General features: G+C 39.8%; 1 protein-coding gene across 3 annotated transcripts in view; it reads left to right on the top strand.

Moving 5' to 3' along the window:
- The window catches only part of dtx2 (deltex 2, E3 ubiquitin ligase), a 55,920-nt gene extending 42,899 nt beyond the window's left edge, over nt 1-13,021 (top strand). For 2 of the 3 annotated variants that reach the window (XM_041198148.1, XM_041198147.1), the window contains 5 exons: nt 3,889-3,956; nt 7,091-7,249; nt 7,909-8,070; nt 10,997-11,086; nt 11,932-13,021. In XM_041198148.1, coding sequence (XP_041054082.1) covers nt 3,889-3,956; nt 7,091-7,249; nt 7,909-8,070; nt 10,997-11,086; nt 11,932-12,156 — 704 coding nt within the window. In that variant the 3' untranslated portion in view covers nt 12,157-13,021. The remainder of the gene's footprint in view (nt 1-3,888; nt 3,957-7,090; nt 7,250-7,908; nt 8,071-10,996; nt 11,087-11,931) is intronic. The other variant, XM_041198149.1, reaches the window with a different exon arrangement.
- Nucleotides 13,022-14,963: the final 1,942 nt, after the last annotated feature.

Genomic DNA, 14,963 nt, shown 5'->3' with positions numbered 1-14,963 from the left:
AGTTATTGCTTAGGTTGCATATTGGACTCATGTCTAAGGTCAGAACATGTGGAGTTAAGGGACAAGACGCAGAGTGGATAGCCAACTGGCCACAAAACAGAAAACAGGAGGTAAGGGTTAAAGCTAGTTATTCAGATTGCCAAAAATGTGGGAACTTGGGAACGTTCCACAAGGAGTGGTGCTGGGAACTCTCTTGTTCATTACTCACCACTTACTTCCAATTCAAGTCTGAATCATTTTATGTAAAATTTTTGAAATTTGCGGATGGCACCAAATAAGAGGGTACGGTTAATAAAGAGGATTACGACACAATACTAGAAGATATTAATAAGCTTACAGAATGGGTATGTAATTGACACAAACTACAATATAGGCAAGTGTGAGGTGGCACATTTTTGTTATGGAGTTAGGAAACCTCTTGGAAGATAAATGCCTGGACAGAGAACCATGGGAATCTGGGGTACAGATATGCAAATCACAAAGTAATGACACAGATTAATAAGGTAATTAAAAAGCAAATCAAATTAAACATCTGCACTATATAACTTTCCTGTTCTTCAAAGATTTCAATAAGATTGGCTGAGAATGACCTCTTTTGGAATCCATGCTGACTTTTCTTTATTGTATCCTCGGTTTCTCCATCTTTTTCCATAATACCTTTTGAGTAGAGTATCTATTCGCTTTCGTACCATTGAATTAATTGGTCTATGGTTTTCTAGAATTGTTTGGTCTTTTTGATATATAGGAATCACATTAGAGGACCACAAGTCCTCTGGCACTAATCCCCCTTCTAATCAATTTTTATGTCTTCAATAGTTTTAATCTCATCCTTAACTTTTTAATATATGCAGATGCAATACATTTGGACCAGGGGTTTTACTCTGTATGATCAGTTTATCAATGATTTCTTACGTTCCTATCTTAATTTTTAAAAAATCTTTGTTTTCTCATGTCATATCAACTACTGTAGTTTTGCTATAAATACCAAAGCAAAGTAATTTGATATTTCTGCCATTTCACCATCATTACCTGTGGGTTTATTCCTATCTGATTTTTTTCCCCCTTGGTTATTTATTTGCCAGTAGAATTCCATTGCTTATTTTATATTCCTTGATGGTTTAATGTTGTACTTCTCTTTGCCTTCCTATTTTTTAAACTTCTTTCCTAACTATTTTGCATTCCCTTTTGTCATCCTTTTCTATGTTGTCTGTATACTTTGTGTAAATCTTTTTCTTGGTTTCAGTTTTTCATTTATTTCTTTATTCATCTGTAGTTTGTCATTACTGGTTAGTTTATTGCTTTTTTTTTTAGTGGGATATATTTCTCCTGAATACTCTTGATCACCATTTTAAAAGTTTACCACTGTTGTTCTATATCTATGTGAGTACTTTTCCCCAATTGAGTTTCTCTAGTTCCATTCTCATCCCCTAAAAATCAATTATTTTGCCAATTTAATGCTTTGGTTTGGATATTACTTTGGTTTTATTTGTGTCCTGCTCAATCTTTATCTTAAACCTGATTACATTATCATTATTTCCTAGATGTTCCCCCTACACTAACTTCTTGACCATTCTAGTACATTTCTCGTTACTAGCTCCAGCAGTACTTCCTCTCTCATTAGGCTTTTTTACATACAGGCTAAGAAAGGAGTCCTGCACACATTAAGAACTCAAGTCCCTGTATACCATTTGCTATCTCTTTCTGCCAATTTATTTAGGAGTAGTTAAAATTCCCCATGATTATCCTTCCCTGTCCTATACCACATCAGTTAACCAATGAATTGATGAAAAATGAAGTTGCTGCTTACTGAGAGACAGATGTGAATATATAATTTTGCTTCAGGAATTTCTCCTAGAAGTATTCCCTATCTGGTATATAACAGAAACGATATAGCAGCCGCTTACTAGATGCGCCTTCAGCGTCATGTGCAAATTGTCCTTCCCCAATCCAATGTCAGTGTACCTCTTGGGAGGGGAAGTATAAATGTGACTCATAGCCTTTTCTGAGGTTCATGCGTCTACCCGTCCTGAATGAATTTGTCATTTCCCACTAGTGTGCTCCTGTTCATTTGAAGTTATGTTTCTTTTTGATAAAGATTTAAATTATCCAGCAGTATGAATTGAAATGAATTTTATAGGAGCACAACAGGTGTTTTTGCACAATTTCACTTTGAATTCACAGATAATTGAAATTAAGCAACTTCAAACTGAGTAGACTGTCTAAATAACTTGACAATAAAACACTGTCTCAGGCATGACTGTAACAAACCTAGTACTTTCAGGTTAATATAGAATGTTATTGCATCATCCATAGCACAGACCATTTTATCCCCTCAACTGAAGGGAAGTATTTGTAAGTAAGGAAAGAGAATCAAAGGAAGAAATCAGAGTGGAAGTGAGACCATTTGAAGAGTGAGTGCTGCCTGATCATCTAATCAAACCTTGCATGAATAATAATAGGAGACTTTGTTGTGAGAAATTTATGAGCCCGACTACGAAAAGCTGAATTAATTTAAGAGGATCAGACGTTCAAACTGTTATAACAAATAACCCTCACTTCAGTTGTGAAGCTGATATCATTTGATTGCATAGTTGTCCTCAGAGGTTCAAGCTCGTATCTCTTGGTTATATTATTTGCCTTCTGTTTTGAGCAGATTTTTGACTAGAAAGAGACATGACAGCAGTGTGTAGGGAATTGAAATCATCTTGTGATTCATCCAGTTTTGTTAAAATTGGCAGACACTGAGACTACCTCTTAGTCATTAATCTTTTTAGAAGCTGCTGGGAATCGTTTTGTTGTTGTTTATCTCTTAGCCCTGGATTTTAATTTATTGACATTTTACTTCTCATTGCTTATAAAATTCAGCTTCAATTACAGTTAGAATTGAGGCAATTTCGGTGGACTAGATGTTGAGCTACCAGTGGTAAATGGATATTTGTCAGTCAGATCATTTGTGATCGCCAAATTTGTGTTGTCTTACTGCCCATGATCAGTGTGTTTTGTTTATGAGGGATGTGTTTTCTTACCCTCAGAGTGCTAGGTCCAATTTGAATAAACCCAGCAGCAAGCTTTTTGTGAATTTAAAAATAAGGAAGGCAAGACACACTTGCCCTGGAAGTTTATCTCTCTCACTTGACTCATCCACACAATCACTCACACAAAGATTAGATACAGATGAGGGGAAAACCATGCAACTACAATATATGATTGTCTGTCTCAGTTTCTCATGTCAGGCCTGTAGTTTCTTAGATGAGTTGATGCTTTAGTTGAAGTGAAGGCCATGTACTGTAGAGGATTTTCAGTAAGCTGCAAAGCCTCTTGTAGTTGATTTTCCAGGAGGTTGGTTCTCAGTGAACTTGAAGTTGGAAAAGGTTGGGGAGAGTCCTCCTCCTGTCTTCAAGGTATGGCTGTTTCTTACCTTGGCTCCTTAGTTGGTGTGAATTTGGTTCGAATGCTTTCTGCAGAACAGCTTCTTGCTGTTTTAAAACCAGACAACAAACACTGCCTTCTCACCATGTGACCTGCTACAAGTTCAAAGCCCTTTTCAAAATAAGGTGGGTGGCCAGGTCAATTATATATCCTGTTTGATGACTTTCACACCGAGAATTTGAGACAGCTGGTGTCTTTATATCTAAATGACTCATTCAATTTGAAATTACCCTTTTGAAATAGTTTCAGGGAAAGGCATTGAGTCAACATCAGTCTGGAATGTCCCTTTTGTTCCATCTTGACACAGGGAAGTGTTTCATTCCAAAAGAGAAGCCAGGTGACCATCTTTTTGGAGCCTCCTTTGTTTTTTGAAAATATTAAGTATTGAGTGAAAATTCATAATACACTGGGACATGACAATTGTATAACTTGTCTGTTTTTCTTCTTCTTTCATTACAGAAATGGTAAAGGACCCAGAGGAGGTGGTAAAGAAGTACATGATGAGAATAGAAGAGTTTCCAGATGAGGTGAAGTCCAAGTTTTGTTGATGGCGAACTGTGATTTTTATGATTAAACACTGATATTTAAGCACTAAGAGCTTCCAAAACAGAAGTTTCCCTTTTCCAGTTTTTGTCTTACCTACTGCACTTGCACAACATGGCTCTTCAAAAAGGACTAAAGTCATTATTTTATTACCAGCCCCCACTCCAGTGTTTAGAATGTCATTGTTTTTTGAAAACCACCTGCTTTAGTTTTATTTTTCCAAAGCATTGAGTTCTTCTATTCATTGTAACACTTACAGTTCTGCCAGGAATATAGTGGGTGGGGATTATAACTTGAGGGTAATAGTTGGTAGAGTTGGCAGAGCTCTGGGAACAAGTTATATCTCCACCCACTTTACTAAGTGACCCAGGAAGACTGATGAGAAGGAAAAATTACTTTCCTAAAATGAGACCAAAGCAGAACACAATGTTATCTTCAACTGTCCAGAACTGGGAACAAAATGTGGATTTATTGTTTTAGTTCTAATAGCAACTGTGTGACCACAAATGGAATGTCAGTGCATTTCTAAATGTTCCCCCACTAGCGAGCTCATTTATTCCAATTATTGTGTTGTACAAAATCTTTCTACAGGTCATTGTATCATATACTTGCAGATATGTGCCTTGAGGTTTTGTACAATTTTACAGTTCTATCTGGTTAAGTGGGATAATATCTAGTCAAGAATCATGAATATATTATGAGTGCGACAGTCCTCTCAAAGGCACATCTCCCAAGTATGTTGGCATTCATCAAGCGGAGGTGACTTCGCTTGCACGGGCACATTTGTAGAACGGAAGATGGTCGCACACCAAAGGATTTTCTGTATGGTGAGGTGACTGGAGCCAGAAGACCAACAGGATGTCCAAAGCTCCGCTCCAAGGATGCTTGCAAGTGTGACATGAAGGCCCTAAGCAATTTTCACACCTGGGAGACAATAGCTGACGACAGAGGAAAATGGTGACATCGCCTCTGGGTCGGCATGCACCATCATGACAATCAGTGGCTCCTGTGGCCTGGCAACAGGCACCAACACTGAAAACAGCAATCCACAACAACAGCTGATAACCACTTCAAACGAGGCACTTGTGGCAGAACCTGCCTCTCAGGTTGGTTCTTCAGCCATCAGCAAAAGTACACCATATGAATTTAACCCATCCCTAACAAATTTGCTACATATCCATCAGCTTACATAGATGGAAGGGTGCTTGGACATGGGGAAGATCCTGGACTGAGAAAAAGCAATATATTTGCAGGAGTTGAGAAGACGGTGGGCCTAAGATGTCCATAGTACCTACTGGATTCAGACTTATGACTTTGAAAACTGTATGTTTACCGAAGAAGCTGTAATATACAGGAGCTTAAAAGGCATTAATCATCATAGCCTGGTTGTCATGAAGAGATATTAATGTCAATAATGTTATTGGAAATTATTTTTAAATTGGAATTGTAGTGGGGCCTGTGTCTGTGTGTGTCTTAATTGGATTAAAGCCAGCTAGTCTGGGTGCTTTGATGTATAGTAGTTTGAGATGTTAATTGGGTAAACAGTTAAGGAGGATAGAAGGTAAAGTGTAAATTTACATTTGTTGAATAAAGCATTCAAGAGTGGGAATAAAAGCTTGCACCTAGCTGGGAAACGCCAAACAATGTGTTTATGTTATTAATAAAATTAGTAGGATGAAAATGTTATTGCTAGAAGATATGACATGAAAAGTCTAGGATGCCATGGAAAATTTACATTCAAAGGAAAAGCTAGGTATAAACAAAGGAGTTTGTGTAAGGCAGAGGCATTTAAGATCTAACCAGCCTGTAAGCCTACAACTGTCTGCAAGGGAACCAAATTGCAAGGAACCTCATTTTGAATTTGTACAGTCAAATGTGCTTTGCCTGGTGTCTGTTTTAAAGTCTATGGGTTACTGTTGCCTTGGTGAAGATTTATCTGGAAGCGATTAAATTGGAGATTTGTTTAAAAGTTATTATGGTAGTAATTTGTAGACATGTGTTTAACTTGTTAAATTAATAAATGTTTGATTTAGTCTTGAGGCTCAGTGGTCTTATTCCTGAATTCAGGGCTGCCTCTCAAACATACCAATTGAAAATATAGGTTATGACAGTTGTTCAAGTTTCCCTCTGGGATTATATAACTCAGCTTGTACCAATTGCTGTGACATAACACTGATACATTATGTTTATTAGTCTCAAAATTTCCAACATTGATTTAATATGTTAACATTTTCCAATCAAAATGGTCTGAATTCTCCATCAGCTGATGATACAAGTGGAAATGGGATTTTAAAAAAATGAATGTTTAGGATGTTGAGTAGCTGCTTGTGGGTGTGCTGATTTATTTACTTAGTGTTTTAATGGTTTTCCCATTCCCACTTAGGCCCATTTTGTGCTATTTTGCATAGAAAAAAATAAATAAAGCTGTTCATTTATGTTCTTTATGTTACTTAAATTAAGTAAAAAAAGCTTGAATTAATATTACATCTAAGATTTCCCAAAGCATATTCGTATTAGAGGATTAGTTTTGAAGTGCAGTCACTGTTATGTAAGTAAATGCAGCAGCCAATTTATCACAGCAAGATCTCAGACAGTGAGTAAATAGATATTCGGCATGGTTGAGAGGAATATTGGCCAAGGCATCAGGAAAACAAAATTCAGCAATACAGATTTCAATGTACTGAACTATTAGTCTAGATCATATGCTGAAACTTGAAATAGGATTTGAACACACAGCTATGGGCTGAAAATTGACTGCTACCGATTAAGCTAAACTGACAGTGCAGTTAGTCTACATTTTACGGGGAAAATGAGGATCTGTGGATCAATCTGAGACCATGGGTTGAATGCTTCAGTTAACTTGCTGTCCTCAATTTACTAGTAGAGATTGAATGCATCTATTTAATTGCAGTGACTACACTTTCCTGAGTATTAGTGAGCAGATTCCAAAGTTACTGTGCTTCAGGACAGTGATGTGGTACGGTTCATTCTCCCACTGCACCTCACAGTGCAGACTCTGAACTGGGTATCTGCATGCTGTTCTGCTCAAACCTACTGAATGTTAAGTTTTTAAAGCTAAATATTGCTTTGATTTTGTGTTTTTTTTTGTGTATTTTAGGACTGTATGATTTGCATGGAAAAGCTGAGTGCCTTGTCCGGGTACGATGGACTCTCCCGGATGAGAAACATTCAGCCGGGTGCAGTGGGGAAGTTCACAAGATGTGGCCATGTCTTCCATTTGTTGTGTATGATGGCCATGTATGAAAATGGAAACAAGGTACAGAAAATTGTCCCACTTCATACATAGTTCAACCAGCAATAGTGCAGCAGTGATTTGTTTAAAGTGGCATTGCAATCTTCCCTAAAGGGGAAGAATATTCTTTAGATAGAGGATATTGTGAATGGTCAGTGTTGGTTCTAGATCAGTTCTGTGCGGACTTTTTGATTGTTTTATTCTAAAGTGCCACTTATTTGTTCATACCTTTTCCCCCCTCAACATTCATTCATTATTTTTAGTGGCCATGCATTGCTGACTGATAAGGAATTACCATAAGATCACATGTAGTCCATCCACCACTGCCTCAGTTAAGAGGTGTTAACTCAGCTCAGACAGATAAAATCAGGAGCCTTCCTTGCCTGCTTCACTCAGTTCTGTATAGGAGTGCCGTATGAACATAATGTTATGCATATTTTGGACAATCGTGGGCTACTTCATTAGGGAAGGGAAATTTGTGTTATTCCAGTATTTAGTCATAGGCTGGGATTTTCCAGCCCCATCGTGGGCGGGACCTGCCATGGGTGAGGCAGCACCCCAGCCAGAAGCCCACTGACATGCGGCAGGACTGGAAGATTGTGGTGTTAAGTGGGTGTGGAAAATCCCACCCATTATTTCCAGATTAGAGATGTGTACTCAGCAATTGTGTTCTTATTTTTCAGGATGGCAGTTTGCAGTGTCCTTCATGTAAAATAATCTATGGTGAAAAGACTGGAACACAGCCAAAAGGAAAGATGGATATTTATTTATTACCACAGTCACTGCCTGGATATCCAGATTCTGGGTCTATACAAATTGTGTATAATATCCCTCATGGTATTCAGGTAACCACTCCTGAGTGATTTGTGACAGTAGAAATTATACTTCTTGAAGATTAAGATTGCCTAACAAACTATTTATGGGAAACCAATATTTTCTTATCAATGTCTGTTGGATCTGGTCTTGTTGCAATAATTTGAATGATGTAGGTAAATATAATCTGTTTTACTATTTAAATTAATCCCTTAATGCTCATCAATGGACAATTAATGTTTCTTGTCCGTCTGTACTTGCATTGTACCAATCAGTTGACTATGATTAGAGCTGAGCTATTGTGTCTACAGTTTGGGTGATGGAAGTTCAACTTCAGTTTGAGTTTACAGCTATCAGAGGGCCCATGAAGGGAGATTAAGGCTCAATTTGAGTTCATTAATTACCACAAATTCATGGTAGTTAGATTTCAACCCCAAAGTCTAAACTAGAAATGCTGATTCATTATTATGAAGTAGCTTGGCCCAATTCAATAAAGTTTACTTCAGAACATTTTACTGCAATGAAAATTGTTTTGCAATATCTGACTCCATTTCCACCTAAATCTGTTGTGTAGCACGTGCTGCAACAGGAGAGGTGAACTATTAACCTGAAGATAGGTACCATTTGTAAGACACAAAAACAAAATTAGCTGGAAAAACTCAGCAGGTCTGACAGCATCTGTGGAGAGGAATACAGTTAACGTTTTGAGTCTGTATGACTCTTCATCAGAACTAAGGAAATATAAAAATGAGGTGAAATATAAACTGGTTGAGGGGGGGTGGGACCGGTGGAGCTGAATAGAAGGCCAGTGATAGGTAGAGGCCTACTTTAACCGAGGTTTTCCACCCACGGTGGTTGACAGGGCCCTCGACCGTGTCCGGCCCATCTCCCGTGCATCCACCCTCACACTTTCCTCTCCCTCCCAGAACCATGTTAGGCTCCCCCTTGTTCTCACTTATCACCCCACCAGCCTCCACATTCAAAGGATCATCCTCCGCCATTTCTGCCAACTCCAGCATGATGCCACCACCAAACACATCTTCCCTTCACCCCCCCGGCAGCGTTCTGCAGGGATTGTTCTCTCCGGGATATCCTGGTCCACTCCATCACCCCCTACACCTCAAGTCCCTCCCATGGCACCTTCCCATACAACTGCAGAAGGTGCAACACCTGCCCCTTTCATTCCCCCCTCCTCACCGTCCAAGGGCCCAAACACTCCTTTTAAGTGAAGCAGCACTTCACGTGCACTTCCCTCCAATTTAGTCTACTGCATTCACTGCTTCCAATGCAGTCTCCTCTACATTGAAGAGACTAAATGCAGACTGAGTGTTTTGCGGAACACCTTCGGTCTGTCCATAAGCATGACCCAGACCTTCCTGTCGCTTGCCATTTCAACACACCACCCTGCTCTCATGCCCACATGTCCGTCCTTGGCCTGCTGCAATGTTCCAGTGAAGCTCAACGCAAACTGGAGGAACAGCACCTCATCTTCCAACTAGGTACTTTGCAGCCTTCTGGACTTAACATTGAGTTCAACAACTTCAGGTCATGAACACTCTCCTCCATCCCCACCCCCTTTCCGATTCTCCCTCCCCCCTGCCCCGCTTTTCAAATAATTTTAGTTTTTTTAATATATTCCCACCTGTTTACATTATTTTTAAATTTATTACCATCCATTGTTTTATCTCCACCTTTTTAGCCTATTTCAATCCCTTCCCCCCCACCCCACCCCCACTAGGGCTATGTGTACCTTGCTCGTCCTGCTTTCTCCCCTTAATGTCACCATTAGCACTTATCTTGCTAACTTCACCACCGTCAAAACCTCTTTGTCCTTTTGTCTATGACATCTTTTGGCAATCTCCACCTATTACTGGCCCTCTATCCAGCTCGACCTGTCCTACCCCCCTCAACCAGCTTATATTTCACCTCATTTCTATATTTCCTTAGTTCTGATGAAGAGTCATAAGGACTTGAAACGTTAACTGTATTCCCCTCTGCAGATGCTGTCAGACCTGCTGAGTTTTTCCAGCTGTTTTTGTTTTTGTTTCAGATTTCCAGCATCTGCAGTATTTTGCTTTTACCACTTGTTAGAAATTGTTCCTGTTTCCTAATTTCTTGAGATTTTGATAAGAATTTTGAGGCAAATGAAGTTTTAGGCACAAATATGTGGATCAGGGCAATGTGTTTAGTGTTTTAAGCCACTGTGTCGCTTAGACTCCCATTATTAATGGGATGCAGTGCTGGCATTGGGAAGACATTAGGTGCTGCCTCATGGGGACAGTGGACCGTGAGACACATTTAGCACTAGGCACTTTATTTTGACCACTGATATTTAAAAAAAAACTCTTAATCTTAAAATAAATATTCAAGCCCCTCTGTCCAAGTGGTCATATATGTTCAGACAATGAACTGCAGCCTATTCAACTATGGAGGGCACCCCAAGTGAGCCCAGACCTGTTCTAACCTGGAAATTGCAGTCTCTTTCCAGTCAGGTAACTGGATAATAACGGGGTGGGATTTGGACCGGAAATTCCCACCCAAAGTGAACAGACTTTTAGGTGCTCTCCAAATTTTCCGGCCCTGCCTGCACTGATTCCCACCACAGGCAGGATTGGAAAATGCAGGCCAGGAGCTGCAACTCACTTCCTGCCCCCACCCTGGCTTAACCCAGTGGCACTGAGGTACCACTCTGGCAGAGACCAGTTAACACAACATAGACTGGTGGTTGAATCGGGATCTGGCAGGCCTATATGGAACCTACACTGTGTAGTTCTAAGACATTGGTAGAGCTCAAGTTCTATTTATCTCCTTATTGCAATTATTCCTACATTAAAAGTAAAACATTTTTGAAAATGTAATTAGGGAAGAATGAATATCCCCTTGGGAATTGCAATTGAAAGCTTTTATCTATTCATGTTTTTAATTTACTGAAATTAACCAGCTCCCCTTTGCTCACAGGGTCCAGAGCACCCGAATCCTGGCAAACCGTACACTGCCCGTGGCTTCCCCAGGCACTGCTACTTGCCTTATAGTGAAAAGGGCAAACAGGTAATATAAAGTGTAACAGAGTAGATCAAACAATTTAAACAATTAAAGAACTCATAAGTTTTATATTATACTCGTGATTGCCACCTGCTCTAACTTTGGTATTGGGTAGATTTTCCACATTGTAGATGTGTGAGAATTGAATTGATTACAGGAATGTAACCTTATTAAGAAACCATAGAACATGTTTAAAATTTTAAAAAAAAATCAATCCTTTGCTCCATGAAGGTGGTTATGCATTTTGCTGGATGCTGCAGCCTGTTGCACTGTGCAGCTATTGGGCTTCTACAGTTGCGATCAGTTAACAGTACAGAACAGGGTTTCTGGTGGAGAGTGGCATAGAGGTAATGTCACTGGACTGGTAATCCACAGACCCAGGCTAATGTTCTGGGGACAATGGCTCAAATCTCACCATGGCAGCTGGTGGGATTTAAATTCAATTAATTAAGAAGAAAAGATCTGGAACATAAAGTTAGTCTCAGTAATGGTGACCATGAAACTACCATCGATTGTTGCAAAAACCCATCCTTTGATGTCCTTCGGGAAAGGAAATCTGCTATCCTGGCCTGGCCAACATGTGACTCCACATGGCCAACATAATCCACACTAATGTGGTTGACCCTTAATTGCCCGACTCTGAAATGTCCTAGCAAGCCACTCAGTTCAAGGCCAATTAGGGATGGGCAGCAAATGTTGGCCTTGCCAGTGATGCCCACATCCCATGAAAGAGTAATCATTTTTAAAAAAAAAATCAATTGACTTCCATTTGATTAGTGCTCTTGGTATAAAGCTATGCACGTACAGCCCTCAGGAAATGAATGCAAACTGTACTGAATCATATATTTCAGGTTCTGGAGCTTCTCAAAGTAGCATGGAACAGACGGCTGATTTTTACTGTGGGAACGTCGAACACAACTGGAGAAACGGACACCGTGGTTTGGAATGAAATTCACCACAAAACAGAGATGGGGTCCAATGTCTCGGGGCACGGATTCCCTGACCCCAACTACCTGGACAATGTCATTGCCGAGCTGGCTGCTCAAGGGGTCACAGAGGACTGTCTTCGGCAATAACTGGACATATTTGGAAGGGCCTTTCAAGCCAGTGCTGCCTGTGAAAAAAGCCTCTGGTCTTCTGCACTTTCTTTAGAGTTAGCTGTGTTTTTATTTCCTTCCTTCCTGCTTCTTAATGCAGTATCAATTACAACAGCTGTGAATGGTAAAGCAAGGGTGCACTGGCTGCATCTTCCAAAGCCCTGCTGTCTATCATCATAGCACTGGTGATATTCCATTCAAAGGCAGATCTAGCTGAGCTGGACTCGCATGTTTCCCCTTCCCTTTCCCTCTATCTGTTCCTCCCCTCCAGGCACTTTGAAACACTTCAATACATGTTTACATAGCACCAGCCAGCAAAAAACATCAACAAATTGAGTGTACAATGGTTACTTACACAGTTTCTTGTGTATTGCCTGTCGTATCGCAATTTACCACAGCAGTGATGTTAGAAACTGTAGTATCTGTAATTCTTGTGTGTATCCTTCTCTTTGTTTTAACATCTTTTAACCGTGAGCATTAAAAATAGAATAGAATCTAACCACAGTGGAGCAGACAGTGGAACCTTTATAGCATGTGCACTATTACCTGATCTTAGTGGGGTTAGGAAGTGGAAAACTATAATGTGCACTATTTTCCTCACCCTAGGAGGGTGAGGCAGTGAAATTTTAAAGCACGTGCACTACTATCTGATCCTAGTGGCATGAGGTTGTGAAATCCTGTCACAAATTGTGTAGTTTTGTCCTGCAGCCTGTTTCATACCTGGGATGAGGAGGTATTATCTGCAATCAGTAAATTCATTGCTTTCCTACTGGCTTCTGTTGTGGTCAGGGAGGCCTAATAATAACAATGATTTACATGTAATAAAGTTTTTCCACTAGCATAATGGTCGGACCAAATTGTGTTATTATTATATTACAATTATTACAAATTATTTTAGTTCTGCCTCCCATCTCCAGTGATATCTGATGGAAGAGCAATTTTCTGTTTGGAGAGTGCTTTTGCTCATGATCACAACTTCTCTGTATTTAAAGTTCTGAGTTGAGTAACCGTATTTTGGTAAGTGGGGTTTACATTTAAAGGTTCTGTTAAGAGCTGTTGGCCACAATTTTGGCACCAGAAGGCACTGAAATGCACCCTAACCCCCCAGCCCCTAATATAGTCTTGGCCTGCTGGCCTCCTAATTGAGGAAAAATCGCAAGGATGCAGAAGTCCGCTGATGCCCTTAGACCAGATGTCCCTATTTCACGGCTTGTAGAGGAAGAATACAGGAAGTTAGTAGAGGAAGAGAAATCGCTGCAGCTTTTTTTAATTTAAGCGCTCAGATAAAATATGTACAGCTTTTGTGTTAAGTATTTTGCTCCTGCAGTTCTGGTATGGTGATGGAAACCTATTAAATTGGGGTGCAGTTGTAATGCCAAATGGAACAAGTACACGGTTCCTTGGGATTTGGAGATGACATCCATAGTACTTGAATATTTTGTAAATAATTTTAAAGTAAATTGAAGTCTCCACAGGAATCTCATCTGACTCCCATCTTAACTGATTTTAAGGAGGTTGTTGGTACCACTAATTTGACATGGCGATGACATCTTTTACCATCTTTGCAATGTGTTAAAATAATATTGACATTCAGGTATTGATGCATTAAGAAATGCAGCAGAAACAGTTGAATATCTGTATTACCCAACATACTGCAAACCTTCTTGTTTGGCATGGAGACCAGGGCCTTGGAGCCATCCTGTGTACGCTATCTTACTTCATAAACCCCAAAGGAAAAACTAATAGGGTGTTAGGAAATTATGTGCCTGGGCATGGGCCTGCATGTTCCTGGAAATCAGGCCCTGTCCCCAGTTTGGTGCAATGTGGAACTTCACCACAGTTGGCTTCTGAATCCAGCTTGACTAAGCATTAACAGACTATTTCGGCTCCTCAGCTGATGGACAATTCCTGCTAACCCTGCATGACTTCTTCTGTCAAACCTAAATTAAACATTTCTTCCATAACCCAACCATGCCCTCAGTTCCATGAGTCAACTGCCCTGGGGCTTAACTAGACTGAGAAAACACCATAAAGCTCCCTCCACCTTGTTTATGATGTTTACTTCTGGAAAGGCATTATTATGTAAAAGAAAATCTTGAGATGAGGCCTTCAGTATCAAATTTATAGGAGCAATGGAAAGGAGTATTGAAGCAGAAGTGTGTAATCATCTCCTGATGGTAAACTTAATAACTGAATCTGCACCTGTGGTCCACAGTTTCCATTTCTCTGGACCACAGATTAGCAGGCTTTCTTCCTGGTGCTTCATTATATTTGCAAACCTGTTGGCACCCTAAAACCAAACCTCAAGGATCAAATCATCCTATCAGTGTGCAGTTTCCAAGGTGACCATATTCCAGCACAGTGAAATCTTAAAGCACCTGAACTACTATCTGATTCTAGTGGCATGAGGTTGTGAAATATTGTCTGCATAACTATTCAGCCATGGTCACTTTGCCCAATTCTGCAGCCTGTTTCATTCCTGCGACAAGGAGGTATTATCTGCAATAAGTAAATTCACTGCTTTTCTCAGGGAGACACCTTGTGCCAAACTGCAGAGACTTAAGATAGATCCAAGTTTTTTACTTTGCTTCTTAAAGATGTTGTGAAAAAAACACTCGTCTCCCTCTCCTAAACATGACCATGATGTCACATTGCTCCTGACACCTTTTTTTTCAATAAGATAAGCATACATTTTAAGGCACCAAGGGTAATAATAATTGGATAATTATTCCGAATAGCAGCTGTTTTCCTAAACTTTCCACCTTTTGTTGAAAGGTGATCAGATT

This window comes from Carcharodon carcharias, chromosome 10 (genome assembly GCF_017639515.1).
Source record: "Carcharodon carcharias isolate sCarCar2 chromosome 10, sCarCar2.pri, whole genome shotgun sequence".
Classification (NCBI taxonomy): Eukaryota; Metazoa; Chordata; class Chondrichthyes; order Lamniformes; family Lamnidae; genus Carcharodon; species Carcharodon carcharias.
The sequence above is the reverse complement of the archived record's forward strand: the minus strand, read 5'-3'. Positions and strand labels throughout refer to the sequence as shown.